General features: G+C 44.3%; 1 protein-coding gene across 5 annotated transcripts in view; it reads left to right on the top strand.

Annotated features, from left to right (window-relative positions):
- ADGRF5 (adhesion G protein-coupled receptor F5) overlaps positions 1-22,566 on the top strand; it is a 101,192-nt gene that overhangs the window by 49,797 nt on the left and 28,829 nt on the right. For all 5 annotated transcript variants that reach the window (XM_084889827.1, XM_084889824.1, XM_084889826.1 and 2 more), the window contains exons 3-8: positions 3,464-3,518; positions 15,479-15,637; positions 17,774-17,950; positions 18,081-18,187; positions 19,892-19,950; positions 20,740-20,882. In XM_084889827.1, coding sequence (XP_084745953.1) covers positions 3,464-3,518; positions 15,479-15,637; positions 17,774-17,950; positions 18,081-18,187; positions 19,892-19,950; positions 20,740-20,882 — 700 coding nt within the window. The remainder of the gene's footprint in view (positions 1-3,463; positions 3,519-15,478; positions 15,638-17,773; positions 17,951-18,080; positions 18,188-19,891; positions 19,951-20,739; positions 20,883-22,566) is intronic.

Raw genomic sequence — 22,566 nt, 5'->3', positions numbered from 1 at the left:
GAACAGGTGGGGTGTTTCCTGGAATCACTGACCTCGTGTCTGCTGGCTGAAGACCAGGAGATCCCCCCTGGAGGAGCTGGCCAGTGTTGCTCAGACACTCCTCTGGGTACTTCTAGGAGGGCAAGCCGAGGGAGGCCCGGTTGGAGGCTCTGTTATCGCTTCTGAAGTAAACATTCATCTCAGCAGTGGGAGCCCTGGCAGGATCTATGTTCCCTCGTGAGTCCTCGGCACCCAAAGTTCTGGAGTCTCAGAGGTCCTAGAACTAGAGTGACATGAGCACTCAGGAGGACAAAGCTGCCCCCACCCCTCATGAGCCCCAGCCAGCTGGACACACGGGCACACACCACAGCTAGAGATTTCACACGCATCTGGTGTGCCCCAGCCCAAGGTTTCCACAGCGTAAGAAGCCGAGGCTTAGAGTGAGCACGGCTTTTCCCACCAGTAAGAGCAGCGGTGGTGGGATTCAGTTCCTGGTGAGATTCCAGCATCTGCCTCATTGAAGCCCAGGCCCCGAGACCTGGCAGCCAGTCCTCTGCTCCTTCTCAAACCTGGGAGCTCCTGAAAGGTTTTATTGCTTTCAGTATGTTTTCCCAATTCCTCCCAATGATTGCAGGGCTCACAATAAAACGTAGGCTGTTCTCACAGAACGTTGTGAATCCTCATTGGACAGTAGAGAGGCAGGAGGTGACAGAGCTGTGGGAGCAGCACTTTGCAAACATGCTCCCTGAAAGTTCCCGATCATCACCACAGACTCAGGAGCTAGTTCAGAAGCAGCGTTTCTCAAAGGGTGGCCTCACTGAAGGGGATAGGCGGTGAAAAAGGCACGTTTCTTCACACATACACACACACACACACACACACACACACACACACACACCCAGACCTGCTAAATCAGATGGCAGAGAGCAGAGGCAAGTTACCCTTGTGCTCACAAAGATTTCAAATTCTTTGCATGAGAGCTTTGAAATGTATCTTCGTTTTAGCAGAAGGCTGCCAGCACCAATCTTTAACACCACTGGGCAGTGAGAAAATAACATCTCCACCGGGGAAAGCTGACCAAAGGTCACCGCCAGTGGCCACCTTCTCTCGGGCTGAGTCTCCCAACCGCAGCCCATGAAGTGTGGATCGAGAGAGCCTCTGATGGCCCCCACACCCCACGCCCACGGCCAGGCCCCAGGGAGCAGGGAGGCAGGAATGCAGCGGAAGACCCTTCCCCTCCCCCTGGGCACAGGGCCAATGCAGGCTCCAGGGGAAGCTGGCAGGAACCAGCCCTGAGTGTGGACGCTCCTCCTTCTCGGGCTGGTTCCTCATATTCAGTGCAGCTGAAATAACCTCACCAAAGGAGTATCCGGGCTTCTAAAATTCCAGTTGTCTCCCATCACTGCTCTAGTCACTCTTCAAGAACATGTATGAACTGTCAGGTACAGGTTCTCCCCAGCACCCATGGATGTTAACACTCGTCCTCAGAAAGAAAGGGGATGGGAAGAGGCAGTAGAGAAAAAGATGCAAGGAAAAGACAGCGGGTCCCTGAGACAAACCAACAGTTTTGTGGAGAATCTCCTGATTAAGTGATGCTTGTGTGGGCAGCTGCAGACTTGGAGTCAGGCTAGCTGGGTTCAAACCCTGACTCTGCTATTTAAGGGTTTTGTGACCTGCACCAAGTTATTGGCCTCTCTGTGCCTGTGTTGTCTCATCAGTGAAATGTGGGGCGTGGCAGTACCAGAGGCTGTCGAGAGAATTAAATAAGTCAGCATACGACTGCTTAATAGTGTCTGGCATGGAGGTGTGGAACATATCTTAGGAATTAGTACTTTTGTTACCATTCTGATGTGAGATAACTAGAAAATAACAGTAGACAACGCAGTTAGCAGAATGAGCTCTGTCTCGGGTGAGGTTCCTAGGTGTGTAGCGTTCACAGGAAAGGACACACCTCTGTGGGCAGGAGTTGTCGGGAGACCTCATAAAGGCAGGACTCTTTTATGGACCTTAAAGGAGGTTTGGAAGAGCATCCACAAGGAAATTCTCCTGGAGGCAGGGGTGAGCTACGAGACCTGTTTCAGGTCAAGGTGTGGTGACCAGCTGTGGAGCTGGCATTGATCCCAACAGGAAAGCCAATCAATGTCAGTTCTTAAACCAGAAGCCACATGATGACAGGAGATGAGCTTTACAGAGCCTCAGCAAGAGGCAGCGTGCAGAAGGAGAGGTCCGTGGTCCAAGGGAAAGGTGCCCCCAGAACAATGTGAATCCCTGTCTCAGAATAGCATTTGCTATGTCACCAAAACATGTTTCAGTGCTGTTGATTTATTAAGCATTTGACATCATCTCCTGATGCAAGCTTTTTTTATCCCCGTATTATAGGTGAGTACTTTTATCCCTATATTACAGGTGAGGCACAGAGAGGTTAAGTAACTTGCCCAAGGTCACACAGCCATTTTATGGCAGGGCTCAGATTTGAAGTCAATGTCTGCAGAGTCCTTATGTTTTTAACTATTGTGCTTTGTCATGTAATTAACATTTATTAAGCGCTTACTGTGTGCCATAGTATAGTTCACTTAATTCTCATAACAATTCTATAAGGTCAGTACCATCGTTATTCTGTTTTACAGAAAAGAAAACTGAGGCTCAGGGAGGGCAAATAAGTTCCTCAAAGTCACAAATAAATTCCTCAAGGTCACATAGCTAGTCAGTGGCAAGGCTTTGTACCCAGGCACTCTGACTCTGGAGCTTGCTTTTGGGGCCCTGCCACAGAAAGCGACCATCGGGAGAAAAAGGAGCCAGTAGGGAGAGAATAACTCCTAAGCATGGATGACCCAAATGGCCCTAATGCTGCAGTAATACTCCGTGGGGACAGGCGGAGTGCCAGGAAGAGGCCGTGAGACTTGTCAAAAAGGCCAAAGGAATGAGTCAGGGTTCCAGGCCTGGGCAAGTAGCACAAGTTGGGAACACCACGATTTATATTTCTTGACAGGACTCAAACTGCAGAATACTGAAAAACTCAAACACGGTAATGTCTTCCGCTCCTGGAGCTAGAGACTGGTCTATAGAAAGTGAATCCCCAGGCCACAGTACAGACTCGAGTCCATGGCATTTTCCCGACCCCTGAGTTGCTGTTCGCCCCGCACTCACTCACTGGGCACAAGGTGCTCACCCCGAATCTGCAGCTCAAACTCAGCTCTAACACGTGGGGCATGGGAGCAGAACGCCGTAGGGGTGTCGAACTCAATCAGAGAAGGGGCCAAAATCTAAAATCCAGCCTAAATCGCGGGCCGAATGGTTTACTGAACAGTCATAAACTGACAATGTCATAAACTGACAGCGGAGTGCAGTGATGACAGCGCGGTGCGGGCCACATTGCAAGGCCTGGCGGGCTGGATTTGGCCCGCGGGCCTTGTGTTTGACACATGTGCCGTAGTGGAAAGACGTCTCTACCACTAATTGACGATTTTCTAAAATGCTCTTTCAGAGTCTCCAGGAGCATGAACTAGCAGAGGAGGAGCCACTGAGGCAGAAACGAGCGGGTATGTGAACTCTTTCTTGTCAATCAATTCTAGTGAGTCCATTAAATGATATTGGCTCTAACTTTTCCAAACAGTGTGATCTACAATTCACTCTCAATATCTAGAAGTAATTACAAAAAAACAAAAACAAAAAAAACCCCCTTTCTTGCCAAAACCGGTTTGGCTCAGTGGATAGAGTGTTATCCTGCGGACTGAAAGGTCCTGGGTTCAATTCCGGTCAAGGGCATGTACCTTGGTTATGGGCACATCCCCAGTGGGGGGTGTGCAGGAGGCAGCTGATCGATGTTTCTCTCTCATCGATGTTTCTAACTTTCTATCCCTTTCCTTCCCTCTTTGTAAAAAATCAATAAAATATATTTTTTAAAACCTCCATTCTCTACCAAATGGCATTAAAGGAATCTTAGCAACATTCCGATGCCCCTTCCTCCTCCCACCGCCTGTGCCCGTCTCCCCAGCTGCCCTCCACCTCCAAAAGCCTGCTTCTTCACTCTCAACCCTGCAGCCTTTCCTTTTGCCTTTTTTTAAAATTTTTTTTTTTTATTTAAACCTCTTTGACTCTCACTTATCACTTTATTTTCTGGATTCACTTAACCACTAGACTTAAGTCCTTCTCCTCTGTCTCCCACTCTAATTTTTTCACTAAATTTCAAAAGCTGGTCTGGAAAATAGAGGGCTCTGTCCCTTGCAGGGTTGAGAGAAGTGAGAGCTGCAAACACCTACATGTACATGATCCTTGGGGCCCTGTCCCACCTGCGGGACCTGGGCGGGTGTCAGTGTACATCTGCAGGCTGGTTTTTCCTCTAACCAGATTCTCCTACTTTTCTTATTGGAACCTTTCAAAAGCATCATCCTGATACTTTTATTTCCATGCATAAAATTCTTCATGGGCTCCCAATTGAAGATAAAATCCAATTACCTGCTTGAGTCCTACAGGAGGGACCCTGCCTGCCTTTCCCACATGTTCTATTCCTGTTCCCTTTCACCAGCCAGTGCCCTGCCCACCCCTCCTCTCCCCCACTTGCTTGTCCAAGGGACTCTGACTTAAGTCTCAATTCACAGAGGTTTCTGCCATGTAAGGTCTTCCAAGTCCCAGACAGGGTGGGGCTGCTTTTTGGGTTCCCACTGCCCTTGATACCTTCCCGTAGCACAACAGTGTCCCAGTGCTTTGTCATTCTGCTTCCTGTTTGTCATCCCTAGTAGACAAGAGTGCCCCTGAACTCTGAGAAACTCAAACACGGGGATGTCTTCCGCTCCGTCTCCGTATAGCTGCCCCTGTGTGAGTTCAGAGGATCCGTTCCTATTGTTGAGTCTGCCGGCTTGGGGTGTGTAGAAGGCGGAACTTCTTACCTCCAGCATTGTGAGGGGATAATTTCCCAGACGTGCTGTGACTCGCTCTGCTCAGTCTCGTGGTTTGAAAGACTGGCTGTGCTGCAGAAAGGAGGAAGCTTGTCAGAGGTCAGGCGGAGGTGTCTGTTAGAGCCCTCACAGCGCAGCAGCCAGACTCCACTGCTGTGAAACTAGAACTTGACCACATTTTATCAAGCTCTTAAAACCCTCATTGGAAGGTCAGACCGATAACTTTCTTTTCCTTCCCTTATTTTTCTTTTATTTTCTCTTCTCTTTCTGCTTCTGTTTTAGCCTCGTGTCCTTTCCCTATGGGATCCCCACTCCCCCTTCATGCCCTCCTTGCTAGAAGTGGTCTGCAGTGGTACTTTCTGTGTTCTAAAAAGAGTATCTTATGGCTCTAACCCATTAGGCTCAGTGGATAGAGCATGGGCCCCAGGTTTGATTCTGGTCAAAGGCACGTACCGCCTTTGCAGACTTGATCCCTAGCCTTGGTTCAGGCATGTGCAGGAGGCAACCAATCAATATCTCTCTCTCATCAATGTTTCTCTCTCTGTCTCTCCCCCTCCCTTCCACTCTCTCTACAAGTCAATGGAAAAATATCCTCAGGTGAGGATTAACGAAAAATTAAAATAAAAAAAAATAGTAAAATAAAAAGAGCATCGTTATGTCTACCCCCGCTTCCTGCCCCCTGTGACAGTCCTAGGGCCACAGGTACCCCATGCAGCGCTTTGAAAGACTCTTCTTTTTAAAATCAAACTATTGGAGGGTGAGTTCTAGCTCCAGGTTCCTGCCAGCTTTTTCTAGGTCTTGGCTTCCCGCTTCCCCAGGGGCAGTGGGGGACCCACAGCTGCAAAAGTAACATCTTCCTGCACTTCCTGTGGCTGTCCGTGACCCATGGCAACGGCATGAGAGGTTAGCCCTTGGGGAGGAAACTGCTTCCACATCTAAAGGTTTGACATTCCACAATTTTTCCAGACGTGCTTTCAGTAAAAACTCTCATGATGATGATAAATCACCATGAAAACCTCTTTTCCTTTATGACATGTGGTTCTCTGTGCTCTCACGCCTCCAGAGTCCTTTGGAATTTGTTAATCACTCAACTAGCCATTTGCAGGAGATGGATTGGCCTCGGTACTTTTACTAAATTACTGAAATAAGGAATGGCCATGGCCGAGACCGGTTTGGCTCAATGGATAGAGCGTCGGCTTGGGGACTGAAGGGTCTCGGGTTCGATTCCGGTCAAGGGCATGTACCTTGGTTGCGGGCATATCCCCAGTAGGGGGTGTGCAAGAGGCAGCTGATCGATGACTCTCTCTCATCGATGTTTCTAACTCTCTATCTCTCTCCCTTCATCTCTGTATGGAGCCCTGGCAGGTTTGACTCAGTGGATAGAGTGTCAGCCCGCTGACTGAAGGGTCTCAGGTTCCATTCCTGGCCAACGGCATGTATCTTGGTTGCAGGCTCCCATCGATGTTTTTCTCTGTCTCTCCCCCTTCTGCCACTCTCTCTAAAAATCATTGGGAAAAATATTCTAGGATGAGGATTAACAGGAAAGAGGATGGAAGGAAGGAAGGAAGGAAGGAAGGAAGGAAGGAAGGAAGGGCTATGGAGAGGCCCAGGCACAATGCAACAGATGCTTGAAATGTGAGTTGCAATTAAGAGTGACTATGAGAGGAAGCAATAGGAGGTTACATGCAGCACATGCCACACGGAGGTGTTGGTTCTGCTTGGTGTGCGAAGTTAGTGGGCTGAAAGCACTATGCTCCAATTCTCAGAGTGGTGTTCTCCTTCATATATACGCTCAACACCCTTTCTGGAGCCTTAATGCCAGAAAGACTGAAACAATGTTTCTGAGAGAAAGAAAATTCTCAAAAGAAATTTTCTTTTGAGACACTGGACCAAGTTTTTAGAGCTTGGGATAGAATTGTCTTTAAAGATTGGATCAATACTAATATTTATTCTGAGAACACTGTGGACTTTTTCCTATCATTTTGTTCTGCTATATAACTTCTTGAGCCCTTGATATATATATTTATATCACACATATACACACATACACACACACATACACACACACACATCACATCACATCTATCACACAAAACTACATATATACATAGAAATAGATATGTATACCAAATAATGTATTACATAATAGTACTATATGTATCACATATGTATCACATATATCACACACACACACACACACACATGTTATCTATATATATAAGCCTAATATGCTAAGTGTCTGACAGTTCAACCATTCGACCAGTTGCTATGATGTATATTGACCACCAGGGGGCAGACACTTCAACCAGTAGGTTAGCTTGCTGCTGGGGTCTGGCCAATCAGGACTGGGAGAGATGGCCTGGACATGCCCTGGAACCAAACTCCCATGGTCCCTCTCTGGCCTCTAAAATAGTTCTTCTAATTAATTTCCTTTCAATGTGCACAAATTCTTGCACTGGGCCTCTAGGATATATTATATTATATTATATTATATTATATTATATTATATTATATTATATTATACTAGAGGCCCAGTGCATGGAATTCATGCACGGGGGGGTGTGTCCAGCCTCACCTGCACCCTCTCCAATCTGGGACCCTTCAGGGGATGTTCAACTGCCGGGCCTAAACAGGCAGTTGGACATTCCTCTCACAATCCTGGACTGCTGGCTCCCAACTGCTCTCCCCCTGCCTGATTGCCCCTAACCGCTTCTGCCTGTCAGCATGATCACCCCCTAACCACTCCCCTGCCAGCCTGATTGATGCCTAACTGCTCTCCTGCTGACCTGATTGTTCCCAACTTTCCTCCCCTGCATATTTCCTCTTTATTAGATAGGGTTTTTTCTTTAACATATTGGACAGCTCTAACTGTTTGGATCAGTGGATGGAGCAATGGCCTGCATACTTAAGGGTCCCAGGTTCGATTCCAGTCAAGGCCATGTACATTGGTTGGGGGCACATACTCAGTGGGGACTATGCAGAAGGCAGCTGATTGATGTATCTCTCTCATAGATGTTTCTAGCTCTCTATCCTTTTCCCTTCCTCTCTGTAAAACATCAATAAAATATATATGTAAAAAAGAAACATTTAAGATTCCTCCATATCTGCCTGGCTGGTGTGACTCAGTGTCTAAGAACCCAGGCTGGGCCTGGAGGGGATCTCTGCGTAGGTACGGGCACTGCTGACGGCCTGAGACCCCAGGCTGGGGGCATGGACCCAAACCACCACTTGGTGCTGGAGCATTCCCAAGTGGCTGCAGGTTGGGCAGGAACATTCCTGCCCCACCCCAGCCTCTTGGTGCCTGCACTCATAAGCTCCGAGTGGCCAGGGGGTGTTCTGGAACCCCTGCCGCTCAGGGCCTATGGGCCTACAGGCTAGAAGCAGCCTGGGTCCAGAAGATGTTCCTGTTGCCTGGGAAACCCAAGCCTCTCTCCCTTTCTCTGTGGCCATAGCCATCTTGGTTGGGTTTATTTGCATACTCACTCTGATTGGCTGGTGGGTGGAGTAATAGTTAATTTGCATAGTACTCTTTTATTAGGTAAGATTATATTATATTATATTATATTATATTATATTATATTATATTATTGTATATTATATTATTGTATATTATATTATTATATTATATTATATTATATTATTATACTAGATGCCCCTTGCAGGAAGATTCCTGCAATAGGGCTTCCTTCTGTGGTCGCTGTCCCACCTGCTTTCCTCCCTTCTCCCTGCCCCCTATAATATAATATAATTATATTATATTATTAGAGTTGTGGAGGGGAATAAATAATATTGTGTAGAAAATATTTTTTAAAATGTTAATGGTCCATGCTCAGAGTTAAGAGTTGTAGTTCTCAATCTATGTTTCTGACCTGTAAGATTACACCCCATGATTCTTGGAGTTGCTTTATAAAGCAAAGAGCAGTGGGACCACTGTCTTCCCTGCATTCAGGAAAGAACTTTATATGGGGCTGACTTTTTTTTTTTTTTTTTTTTTTACCCATGCCAGCCTTACACATTTATTATTATTCATGAATGGTCAAAATTTTACAAGGCCAATTATTATCAGTATAACCATACATATGAAATATCACTTAGTGATATGGAATGACAACAGCTTTATATATATTTAAAAATACAGACACATACACATATTCTCTTTCAAGTGTTCACCATACACTGCTATTACAGGCATGGAGCTGCAGGAGTTACAATATACATGACATATGGAAATATCTCAAGCAAAAAAACCACACTTAAGTTGCAAAAATAAAGTTTTCTTCTTCAAACATTTTGATCTGGGCTCAAGCAAAGCAAATAATGAACACCAATGATTTTCATCGATTAGAGGAATGAACATTGCATTTAATCCCCACCCATTCAAAAAAAAAAAAAAAAGTCTCCAGCAGATCTATTTCATCCTTTGGAGATATGATGAGTTAGTGGAATGGATTCTTTTCCCCAGACTGCACAGCCCAGTGTTTTACGACACAATGCCTCCCTCTCTCCTCCATCCACACCTGCCAAGTAAGCCAGACCCAGCATATGAGCCCAAACTTTTCTAAAATCTAAAGACTGCCAAATTCCTACCTACTAGAATATGTCAAGAAAACAGAAAAACAGCCCTTGCTTAGTATTTACCTGCTACAGAACTATGGGGGAGAAACAAGAGAGCCAAACCCAGTGATAAAGATGCACTGTCCACTTTGATCAAAAGAAAGCCATGCTCAACTCCATGTCTCCTGGGTGAAGTTAGCAGCCTTCATTCTTTTGCAGAAGGGAGATTAATTTATGGATCTATTTTGGCCCTGACTTTTGAGAAGCCATAATTCCTATTAGAGTTGCCAGGCAAAAGTAGTATTGTTTGCTTTAACAGCTGTGATTAAGACAGAACTGCTTGTCTCAGTTTGTAGCCAACTTTCCAGAAAGGTCTCTTTAAGATAAGTGCCCTGTGGGGGGTTGTGATTTATGGGGAAGGAGAGGGGAAATCCTGGCTGGTTTGTGCCTCCTGGGCCTGCAGATAGGCCTCCATTTGTGACACGGGTGACACCTGGAATGTGCTACCTTCCACTGGGGCATCGTTGAGTCAGAAAAATTCAGACAAACAACCCCAGGGCACAGGAGCCAAGAAGAGGAAAAGACATTAAACTGTCTGGAATCAGATGGCCCAGGGGCAGCAGAGGAGTGTGGAAGCCACTTAACACACCCACAGAGAGTTGGGGAAACAGCCCTGTGTTTCTCCTGGTTCCTTGTAGCTGAGGCAGGACAGAAGAATCACTTTCCTGGAAATCCACAGGAAAGTTTGGGATCTATGTTTGGGACAGGGGAGGAGGCAGAGATTGGTATTTCTATTCAAACTGTAGGCCTGTATGAGGCTGTGAGCAGAATATGTCCTGTGTCCTCAGCACCAAGCACAGTGCCTGGGAGGTAGCCACTTAATATATAGTCAAGTTACTTATAAACCAGAGGCATTGAAAAGAAACTAATTTGAAGAAATATTTTAGAGGCCAGGGAAAGCTTCTGGGAGGTTGGCCCCAGAGTGTGTCTGGCCTATCTCGCCCAGTCCCGATTAGCCAGACCCCAGCAGCAAACTAACCTACTAGTAGGAGCGTCTGCCCCCTGATGGTCAGTGCATGTCATAGCTACTGGTCGAATGGTTGAATACTTAGCATATTAGGTCTTTATATAAATAGATAAACCAAGGAACAAACCAACTGAGCAAGAGTCAGTGTCAAAATCCACAAATGTCAATGGCAGTGGGTCATTGTGTTTTTCCTCACCATGGATTTCTATGACATTTATTATGCTGACTCAAATGGAACAGAGTTTTAGCTAATTCTTCCATTTATCATTAATAATTTGCCTTTAATTTTATTTCAAAACGTACTTTAGGAATTGCACACCATGTTCCAAAGACACATTTAACAATAATACCTCATATTTTATGGTTATTTAGGATTTACAAAGTGGTCACTTTCATTATCTTCTCCTGTTTGAGTCATGGCAGGTTACAGTTAAAATAAAATGGACTTTGGAATCAGAAAAATGTAGCTTCAAATCCCAGTTCTAAGATTTGCTTTCCATATGGCTTCAGTTTGGCCATCTGCAAAATGGGGCTTTGCATACTGTTCTCATGGCCCTTGAACCTATCAGGTTAATGGATAAATGGCAGCTGCTGTTATTATTGTCACTTTCATCATGATCACCTGGGATCTATTCAGTATCCCCAAAGAAAGAGGTAAGCAAGTATCAGTTCTCTCAAAGCAAAAGTGGAAAAACAAGAGTAAGCAGTTATGCTTGGAAACTGCACGATTGTTCCCCCATAGGAGCACCGGCAGACTGTGTTGAAAACAAAATTCCATGCTAAAGCCAAGAACAAACTTATGGGCTCATATTGGTTCTCCAAGATCACCTTCTCAGTTTCCTCATTTGGATTCGAATGTTAGATCCCAAATGTGCTTGGTCACAAGAAACACCTGTGGGAATTGGGGGGAAAAATACACATTTCTGGGCCTCCCTCATCAAGATTCTACTTTGGCTCACATAGGCTGAAGCTCCAAAATATCTGTGTGTGTAGAATTCACTAGGTGGGTGTAATTATCAGTCAAGTGAAGGTGACACTGGAATAGGGTGTTTTTGTGTGTGTTTTTTTTTTTTTTTTTTTGTGTGTGTGTGTGTGTTTTATTTTTTATTTATTTATTTTGTGTGTGTGTGTGTGTGTGTGTGTGTGTGTGTGTGTGTTTGCCTATTTGGAAGAACTGACCATTTTTAAGGAGAAGATGTTTCCTTCTCTTTTAGAGATCCCCATATTTACCAGTCTTTGATCAGGGAGAAGTGATCTGCAGACCAAGGGTTAGTACTCTGAAACTCCTTTAGAAGTTACTGAACATAAAAGGTAGATAAAGGATAGAGGGCCTTAGAGGCTGGTGCTCTGATTAGTTGTTGCACAGATCCCATAGACTTGGACTTGCTAGAGGCATGGGAACTTTCCTCTTAATATTTTAAGTTTTGGGCTCAACTCCCAAAACTTTGGGAGATGTTCCTTTGGGGGATGTCCGACTGTTGGTTTAGGCCCGATCCTTCTCTTCAGCAGAAGAACTCACTGCGTTGGTTTCAGTGGGGAGTGAAGACACCCATGAATCACCACGTGCTTTCCAGACCAACGCTTGTTCTGCAACTAAGTCTGCAAAAAGCACTGAGTGGTGGGCTCACAGGTGGGAGGTAGACAGGGCCCTCAGGCAAACATTAATATTATGCTACGATCAGACCCTGGGAAGCAACACTGCAGATGGGGAAGTGGGGGATATGGATTGTTATAGCCCTCATTCATCTCAAAAGCAGCTCCCGCCCAGGAAATCCTGTTTACATTCATGGGAGGAGAGTTGCCTGACCACAGCAAAGAGGATCCTGTAGCTAAGAATCCTCTCGTGGGTATGAATAGTGCTGCATTACTTTTCAGGAAAAAGAATGTGCTCTAAGGCACACCTGCCCTGCTTGCAAATATTCCCAGGGACAACATACTGTGTCTAGAGTTCAGAGCACATAAATTAAGATAAGCAGTCCCCCAGACCAACACCCTGAAGCTTGTTTTCATCGCAAAACCATTTGAAAATCAGAAAGAAAAAGAAAAAAAAAAAAACAGGAAATTTTAGACAACAGCCTTCTTGAGAGAAACATAGTATCATGACAGAATGAGATTGGGTTTTAAAAGTCACCTGTTCTGCAGAAAATATATCTCTGTAAGGAGAAAATGCACCTTAAAGTGCATTCTTTTGCCGAAACTGGTTTGGTTCAGTGGATAGAGTATCGGCCTTCAGACTAAAAGGTCCCAGGTTCTATTCCGGTCAAAGGCATGTACCTTGGTTACAGGCACATCCCCAGTAGGGGTGTGTGCAAAAGGCAGCTGGTCAATGTTTTTCTCTCATCGATGTTTCTAACTCTCTATCCCTCTCTCTTCCTCTCTGTAAAAAATCAATTTTATATATAAATATATATATTTTAAAGTGCATTCTTTTTTGTGGTTGTTTTAATCCTCACCTGAGGATATTTATTCCATTGCTTTTCAGAGAGAGTGAGTGGAAGGGAAGGAGGAGGAGAGAGAGAAACATCAATGTAAGAAAGACACATTGACTGGTTGCCTCTGGCACACACCCCAACTTGGGAAGGTTGAGGAGTGAACCCACAACCCAGGTATGTGCGCTTGACTGGGAATCCAACCAAAGACCCTTTGTTATGTGTGCCAATGTTCTAACCACTGAGCAAGGACAAAATGCATTCTTAATTTTCAGAAAATCTGGATTTTTACAGCTTGTGTTAATTATATTAAGTTGAATGATGCCAAAAAATGAAATAATTCTCAACAAGTTTGGCAAGTTAAACCAACATGCTAAGACAAACATAGTTTGCAACTGTAAGAAAACAAACATTTTCTACCATAAACATTTATCAACTGGAATTTCCCATAGTAAACTTACTCTACTTTAGTGTTTCACATAAATTATCCTTGGAACATTGAGAGCAAATCTTGCAATTTTATGGGAGACATTCATTGCCCTTTTAGAAAATAGACAAAATTTTTCATTGTATGGTAAAATATGCCTCATAGGTCCAGATTTTACTTAAAATTTAAGGTAATTGTTTTGTAGGTATTTACTTATCTTTTTTTACTTAACTGACAAAATAAAATAAGCTACAACTTGTCTTCTCAATGTATCTATAAATTTTTTTCTTAATTTTTGAAGGTTGTTCATTGGCTTCTAACCTAGTCCATGGCTTCTGCTCCAGTTATATATTTCAGCCAAGAATGAGCCAATGATTCTGGCGATGACAGAGAGGTGGATCTGTGACTCAACTCAGAGTCACAGGTTAAACTTATTATGTAGTAACTTCAGGCTAGATAGAGTGAGTAAGGCTATGAGAAATGAAACAGTTCCTGCCCTAGAGGAGCTTACATCTAGTGTGCCAGACATGATGTCATATAGGAAACTATATGACACCTATGTATATACTAGAGGCCCGATACATAAAAATTCATGCAAGAGTAGGCCTTCCTTTTCCCAACTGCCAGCACTGGCTTCCCTCTGGCACCTGGGACCCAGGTGGCTTTGCTCCAGTCCCAGCTTTATCTGGAAGGACATCTGGTTTAATTAGCATATTACTCTTTTATTGTTATAGATATACTACAGGCTTTGTGCATGGGGAGGGGTGTCCCTCAGCCAAGCCTGCACCCTCTCCAATCTGGGACCCTTTGGGGATGTACAACTGCTGTTTAGGCCTTATCCTAAACCAGCAGTTGGACATCCCTCTCACAATCTATGACTGCTGGCTCCTAACTGCTTACCCCCTAACCACTCCCCTGCTGGCCTGGTTGATGCCTAACTGCTCCCCTGCTGGCCAGCTCACACCAAACTGCTTGGCCCTGATGGCCCAATCACCCCCCACTTCCCTCCCCAGCAGACCTAGTTGCCCCCAACTGCCCTCCCCTGCTGACCTGTTTGCCCCCAACTGGCCTCCCCTGCCAACAATTTTGTGGTAGCCATGTTGTGGTGGCCATCTTGTGATAATGCCATGCATGACGCCACCTAGGCTTTTATTATATAGGATACACATACACTGTCTGCTCTGCCTATAGTGGGCATGTATGTGTTGGAGACCAAATGCATCGAGAATGATAGCCAGTCAGCCAGCCTGAAGACAATTTGGAAAAACAATGAAGAGCTAAAGATCACTTGCATTTTACTTTCCAACTTGCCAACTTTGCTCTTGTGGAACACCTATCATATTCTGAAATATAGAGTAAAAACCAAGAGCCACGCCAGGCTAGGAGCAAAGGTAATTAAGTAGATGACTTTCCCCAGAGGTCTCAAGTTTGCATAATCCATCTCTAAAAATACATGCATGTCAATTGAATGATGTTTGAAACATATTGAGTCATCCTGGTGAGTCAGAACTTGTATTGGTATTTATTGTCTAGACTGTTGCCAAGGCCTGCATGCTAGGTCTCTCTGCTTCTATTCTTGTCCTATTACAGTCTATTCTCTACACGGAAGGCCTTGGCCTTGGACACAAAGAAGGATGTGGGAATGGAGAGGAAGGACAAGTCCTGAGCTTAGCCTGTGAATCTCTTAAATGGCCAGAAACCACTGCTCTGGGACCAAATAGATCAGTTGCCTTCTTGGTTTAAATAGCAAAATTGTAGAGAGGATGCACAATACAGGGGCTTTGTGGTGGTCAGTATACAAATTCTTCTTTTCTTCTAAAAAGTTTATTAGAAATTCTTTTGTTGTTGTTGTTAATTACCTAAGGATAATTTTCCATTGATTTTTAGAAAGAGTGGAAGGGAGAGGGAGAGACAGAGAAAGAGAAACATTGGCCACCTCCTACATGCTGTGCCCTTGACAGGAATTGAACCTAGGACCCTTCAGTCCATGGGCCAACATTCTATCCACTGAGCCAAACCAGCCAGGGCTTTGCTAGAAATTCTTAAAGGCTGATGTGGCCCAGCATCCACATGTGCCAGTCATCACCTGTAAGTGCTAAAATGTCTATGGTGTTCTCTCTCCACCACCCACAGTAAATTCTCACAGCTTCCATATGTTTCATTTCAGTTGCCACGAGTCAAGAATACACTGTTGATATTGAGATCAGTTTTGAAAATGCCTCCTTCCTGGAACCTGTCAAAGCTTACCTGAACAGCCTCAGTTTCCCAATTCAAGGCAATGACACTGACCTCACTGCCAACATTCTGAGCATAGAGGTGACAACAGGTAAGTAAATGACCCATTGCTTCAGAAGGGAGGATTGGGCATATCAAGAGTAAGGCTCTCTGAGCTCCTTCCCATTAGAACAAATTATACTGAGTAGGCAAGTACAATGAACCAACGGGCTTGACCTGTGGTTTTGTTGCTTCATTGCCTTCCAGATGAAATCTCTGTTGGTAAACTCTGCATCCAGTTTGCTTATTTTAAATGGTGACCACATGTTTACTTGGTGGTTTGTTGGTTGGTTGTCACAAAGTGGTCCCAAGATATGGCCATGAAAACTACTGGATCCTCTTACCCTGGGCAATCAGTGGATATGGAAAGTATAAGTTCAGGAGACTGATAAGCAGAAGTTTCCTTCTTTTTTGGCATCATAGGTCAGGAAATAGGAACCAGGTACATGCCCAGGTCAGAACTAAGGCATTAAGCAGGACCTCCCAGACTTGGGACTTCCTAGCAAACAAAACTAAGGGCCAGACAGTGTATGTAAAGTACCAAATAATACCTGGAATGTGGTAACTGGTCTGGTTATGATTGCTTTTGTCATCCTCTTAAAGCAAGTTTGTATTTTACATGAGAGTCAAAAGTTCTTCAAATACTACCCCCATATTCTTCTCAAAAGAAACAAAAACAAAACAAAATATGCTTTAGCAGTGGGATTTCAGGTCAGTAAAAGAGAGATTTTGACAAAGGGGGTCTTTTTGGATCCCTTCAAATTCCCCCACCAATGATCCCCACCCTCACCAGCAGGCTGGACACCCTCTGCTCCCTAAGCTTCTGCCCAGCTCTCACCAACTTCCAGAGCACGGGGATACATCAGCATCCAGGGACTCACTGGGACTCAGTTGTTTCTCCTATTTCAGGAGCAATTATTTCATGGCTTTCTTTTGGAAAGTCACTCTGTTGAGCCTTTGCCCAGGTGCCCATCTGCAGAAAAAAATAGCTCCTAGTGATTTGACTTTGGTCCAGTTTTAGAAATAAATTCAGCACTCTGTTTTCAGAGCATGTTCAGTGTCCCCTTAGTATCAGAGTCTGTTTGGGCTGCTCACATTTGACATGTAATGTAAAAGGCACAATTTTGCTTGTACTCTTCATTTGTTATCTATTGCTGTGTAACAAATTACCCCAAAACTTAGCATTCAAACAACAAACTTGCCAAAGCCGGTTTGGCTCAGTGGTAGAGCATCAGTGTTCGGACTGAAAGGTCCCAGGTTCGATTCCAGGCAGGGGCATGTACATTAGTTGCGGACACATCCCTGGTAGGGGGTGTGCAGGAGGCAGCTGGTCGATGTTTCTCTCTCATCGACGTTTCTAGCTCTCTATCTCTCTCCCTTCCTCTCTGTAAAAAAAAAAAAAAAAAATAAAAAATAAAAAAGTCAATAAAAATATATTTAAAAACAAACAAACAAACAACAACAACAAACATGTCACAGTTTCTGAAGGCCAGAAATTTGGGAAAAGCTTAGCAGGCTCTGACTCAGGATCTCTCATGAGGTTGTCAAGCTGTCCACCAGAAGAGCAGTCATCTGAAGGCTCAACTGGGGGTGGAAAATTCTCTTTCAAGCTCACTCATGTGATTCCCAGCAGGCCTCACTTCCTCACTAGCTATTGGCTGGAGACCTCAGTTCCTCACTCTGTAGTTTTGTGAAATGTCATGACATGTTCTCATGTGATGATAGCTGGCTTCCCCCAGAGCAAGTGATGCAAGAGAGAATGAGAGAGAGCCTCCAAAGTGAAAGCCAGAGTATCTTTATAACCTAATCTCAGAAGTAATACTTCTGTTATAATCTAGTTATTGGTCATACAGACCAATCTCGGTACAATCTGAGAGAGAACTATAATACATAAGAGTGTGAATACCCAGAGGTAGGGATAGTAAGCGCCCATCTTGGAGGCTGGCTACTGTATGTCAGAAATCTCTCATATTATCATTGTAGGCATGCCCTGGGCTAGTTGGATAGTCATATTTTAGATGCCCATGTCTAATAGCATGGTGTTACATACAGGAGTCATGGGAATCTCATGCAGTACTCTTGAACTTATCAGAAGGCCAATATGGAGTGGAGTTAGACTATATTTGCAGTCTATAAATGCAAAAGTGGTGATCACTTTCTCTCTCCCCACTGTTTTGGTTGACGATAGTTTGCAGACCTACTGGAAATGAAATCTGGTGCTCCTGTGAGACAGGCTATAGGTGGCCTCAGGAACAGTGCCTTCACAATCTCACGTGTCAAGAGCAGGACAATGCCCCTGCTGGGCATCATTGCAATTGCCTTAAAGGACTGCCTCCCAATGGGCCTTTTTGTCAGCTCTGGAGAGGTAAGTAACTGCTCATCAGATGTTCATTTTGCTGAGTGGCTATTTGGTATCAGATCAAGTAAATGTTTCTGTGTCCTGTGTGATCTTAAAGGCTAACATGAGATTTTAAAATATTTCCCCCTTTTTTCAGACATAACCCTGAGAATGTCAGTCAGACTCAATGTAGGCTTTCAAGAAGATCTCAGGAACACTTCCTCTGCCCTCTATAGGTCCTACAAGACTGACTTGGAAACAGCGGTAGGTTTTGGTCTCACAGGCCTCTGGACCAAACAAACTTTGGGCTGCACTAAATCTATTACATTGACTGTGGATAGTTTGCTTGGATCTTTCAGAATTTATGAATGTGGATGTTAAAATTATTCCTGTACTTCTGGGATGATGAATTCATAAGAGCTTGAATCAGTGTTCAGGGGATGATTGGACATCATCTTGACCTTTAGATGGGACTTCTTTCCAGGATAGAGTTGATTCAGATATTTGGAACCCTCTGTTCCAAATCACTCTATGCTAATAGTTCATAGGCATTTACTCTTAAGCCAGATTTAAGTTTACTCCTGTGAAAATAGATACTATTCCCTGAGTGTTAACTGTGTGCCAGACACTATTGTCAGTGCATTATACTGGATGACTTCATATAAACTTAAATGCTTTACTTTTCCAAATTATCTTATTTGGAATAAACCATACCCACTGGTGTGGCACAAATTATTAAAGGTAGCCTGAGATCATGACTTCCCTAACTTTCTGGGCAGATGAGCTCCTACCTCAAGCCAGGAGCAGGCTAGGAGCAAACTTGAGTGTGCCACACAAATATTATCATTTTCCATGGTGCCATGTTAGAGTCCTGATGCTGTAGAGCTCTTGGACATCTGATTTATATATGTGGCATGTAATATTTCTATACAGCATGAGAGTCCTTCTTATACACACAACCACATGCAAAATCACGTATGTTTGAGGAAAGAGAGTCACATACTAAAATCTGGATCCCACCTATGCAGGTACCTGGTACAGAGTGCTTTGCACATTGCATCTGTCCTGTTCATGTGACTTGAATTAAATTGAATTTCCTTTAGGGTTGGTATTCAGAGGAACAAACTGGAGTAAAAACATCATCATAAACCACATTGGCTCAACCAGTGCTGCAATATGTTAAGTGAAGCATGAGGCAGTGCAGTGGCCTTAAGTGTACCTTCTAGATCTCCAACTATAGGGAATGTAATTGACCATGCCCCTCAGCTGCTGCCTCTGATGGTCATGACAGTGCTTATTGCTCACTGCTAATGAATGAGCTCGGCAGGTCTGCAATTTCCAGATTCAGACTCATTTGAAGGCCTTCCCGAACCTTCCCAGGCTCAGTCTAGGATGGTTTCATCCAACCTTCATTCCCACTCTCTTCCACTTGTGGTCAAATGTCTCGCTCTGCCTTCCTGCTGCCTCTCCCATATTTTTTTTTCTTGAATACATACATTTTTGTTGATTTTAGAGAGAATATGGGAGAGGGAAAGAGATAGAAACATCAATAATGAGAGAAAATAATTGATCTACTGCCTCCTGCACACCCTCTACTAGGGATTGAGCCCACAATCTGGGCATTCGCCCTGATCAGAAATCCAACCATGACCTCCTGGCTCATGAGCCAACGCTCAACCAATGAGCCACACTGGCAAGGCTCCCCATATTCTTTCCTAGTTGCTTTCCTGAGTAGTAGTAAATGTTTCTACATTTAACCTGGTGTTTGCTTCTTAGAGAACATAGACATTCAGAAGTAGATAATAGGAATGGCTTCTTCAGAGATCAGCTGATGCCAGAGCTAACAAAATACACAGGAGGAGATTTCACTCAGGGTGAAAAGGAAGATGGGCTCTTTACCCTGTTTCTAATCTCTGAGATCTCTTTCAATGAACCTTGCTACATGACACTGTCTGCTTTATTTTTCAGTTCTGGAAAGGTTACAGTATTTTACCTGGCTTCAAATTGGTGACTGTGACAGGGTTCAGGTAAGAATGCTGTAATTGGGTCGTTTCTATCTAATGGCACAGGTCAACACATCAGTGAAGGAGGAAAAGCCCGTTAGAGGAGGGTCTTCTGGGACACTCAACAGGGGCAGAATGCTGGGGCTGAAAGTGGCCGAAATATTGAGAATTGTAGCTCACTCCTTACAGAGGCACCTACTTAGAAGGAAGGTGAAAAAAGACTCGTGTTCATTCTATGCACATAAGAATTTTACAAAGATATGGGGTAAGTTTGTAGTTTAGGGAGTTCAGAAATATAAAAGTGAAATAATGTCACACAATGATGGATTTATTCAAGAAAAGTTGGCCAGCCAGGACGACAGGTGCAGGATGCTGCAATGTGGGTGGTGCCCCCTAGAGTTGGGCACCCTGGCCGACCTGAGAAGGTTTGCACAGTTTTTCGAACAGTTAGTTGCCAATGTTAAGAATGTGTACAGAGACAGTGAGGATTTTGGCTTCACTTGACATTAAGCTTCTCTGGTAACCCTGGGCCAGCATGGCTGTAGGACAACTCTCTGCATTGTGGCTGCCAGCCTATGGCCAGCTTATGTGATCCGTTCACTAACCCCTGCCTGGTTATTTTGTTGTTTATGTTACCTGTCGGCATACAGTGGAGTGTCCATGCCCCGCCTCAGGCTTTCAACTAGAGCTTGAAAACACATTGAGTTTAGTGAACCCTTCCTACCATTTTGTTTTCTCATACAAATAAACCATAAGGATCTAGATTCTTCCAGGTCAGTTATTGCTTTACTGAACTGCATGGTCTCCATCCAGGCCCGGAAGTGTGGTTGTGGCATATGAAATCAGAACTACAACGCCATCCCCTGCCGTAATGCACAGAGCGAATGAGCTGGTCACACAGAACCTCAACCAGACCTACAAAATGGACTACACTTCTTTCCAAGCAGTGATTAGTAGTAAGTAGATGTTGCTACATTTCTTTTTTCCTGTGCAATGATTCCATTTAGATATGACAAGGGTGTTTATTGTTATGCTGAAATATATGAAATTACATTGCGCTGTCCCCTATAGAGAGAGTCTCCGGTCCCCCAGCATAGAGGTCTATGTGCCATCTCCCTGCCTTAGGCTGGTGCAGAGCCTTCTCAAAAAGGCTAATTCACTGTAGTTGGGGGAGAGTTTGCCAGGAGAGGGATTTTGTAAGGGGGCCACAGAGCCATCTGGGTTTATGGATTTTGAAAATTACTGTTTGGCTCAATGGATAGAGCGTCGGCTTGGGGACTGAAGGGTCCCGGGTTCGATTCCGGTCAAGGGCATGTACCTTGGTTGCGGGCATATCCCCAGTGGGGGGTGTGCAAGAGGCAGCTGATCGATGACTCTCTCTCATCGATGTTTCTAACTCTCTATCTCTCTCCCTTCCTCTCTGTACAAAATCAATAATATATATATAAATTACTGTAACAGGTCCAAGATATCCAAAAAAATACAACCAACATTGTGGTACAGGTTGGGATATTCATGAAGTGCCCTGGTATTAAATAGGGGGCCCTGTTATTTTAGAGCAGTAGCTGCAAAGTGTGGTGCGACACCAACAGCATCAGCACTGCAGAAGAACTTGTTGGAAATGCAAATTCTTAGGGCCACCCCAGACCAAGCAGGGCCAATCTGTTTCAACAAGCCCTCCAGGTGATTTGATGCCCAGCAAAGTCTGAGAACCCCTGCTTTGGATCACGTCCAGCAGTGGTGAGAGTCCTGGGATTTTAGATGTTCTCCTACATCTTACAAATGGAGTACAGTGCTGGGCTCTGTTGTGTTAGGAGGTGGGTGGACCTATGTTGTTGTCCAAAGGGTGCCAAGGGGAGTTGGCTGGGCAGAGATTTGGCAGGCTGGAGTTTGGCTCATAGACATCCTGGATAACACAGGCCCATGGTTCCCAAGTAAAGGTAGTTCTTCTTTGGCACAGCGTGGTCCACCTTGGGGCAGGACAGTGCAGACAGGGCCAAGGGCACAATTGGGAGGGAAAGTGACCTTCTCAGCAGCTAGGCTTCCTCACAGCAGGTTTGTGGTCTTTCTCTTTACATTCTCTGCTGGTATTTTTAACAGCAGATCTTTTTAAAAAAATAAAATATTGAAAGAGAGATACACAATGGTAAGAAAGTGCTGCAACATAAGCAAGATAAAATAACGAAACAAAAATTTCAGGAGAAATAAGGGAAATTTTCAGAACAAACTGATGAAACCTGGAAAGCTAAAAAAAAAAAAAAAAGGGGGGGGGGAATAAGTAGCCTAAAAATGTGGACTCACACAGAAGCAATTTTAACAATGCCACATCTTCACCCCTAATATCACCCTTAACATTTATTTTTATTTATTGTCCTAAGGGCATAAGAGAGTAGTTTCTTGCATAGGCATTCTTCAATTATTATTATTTTTCCCCAAAATTTCAATTGTGCTGAGAATAATCAGACATTTAAATGAATAAGATGCAGCAGCCTTACTGATCAGTGGCTGTCAGTCCAGAAATAATGGTGGTTTAGTACCCATGGCTTATTCTTCCAAAGAACAATGAAGTCATTGGGAATAGTACTCAACTCCCCTGTCTGCAGAGGATCTACATCCATCCCTGTCCTCCTTCAAAGACCA

The sequence above is a fragment of the Pipistrellus hanaki genome, assembly GCF_964339955.1.
Source record: "Pipistrellus hanaki genome assembly, chromosome: 7".
NCBI lineage: Eukaryota > Metazoa > Chordata > Mammalia > Chiroptera > Vespertilionidae > Pipistrellus > Pipistrellus hanaki.
Note: the sequence above shows the minus strand (reverse complement) of the source record. Positions and strands in the feature narration are given on the sequence as shown.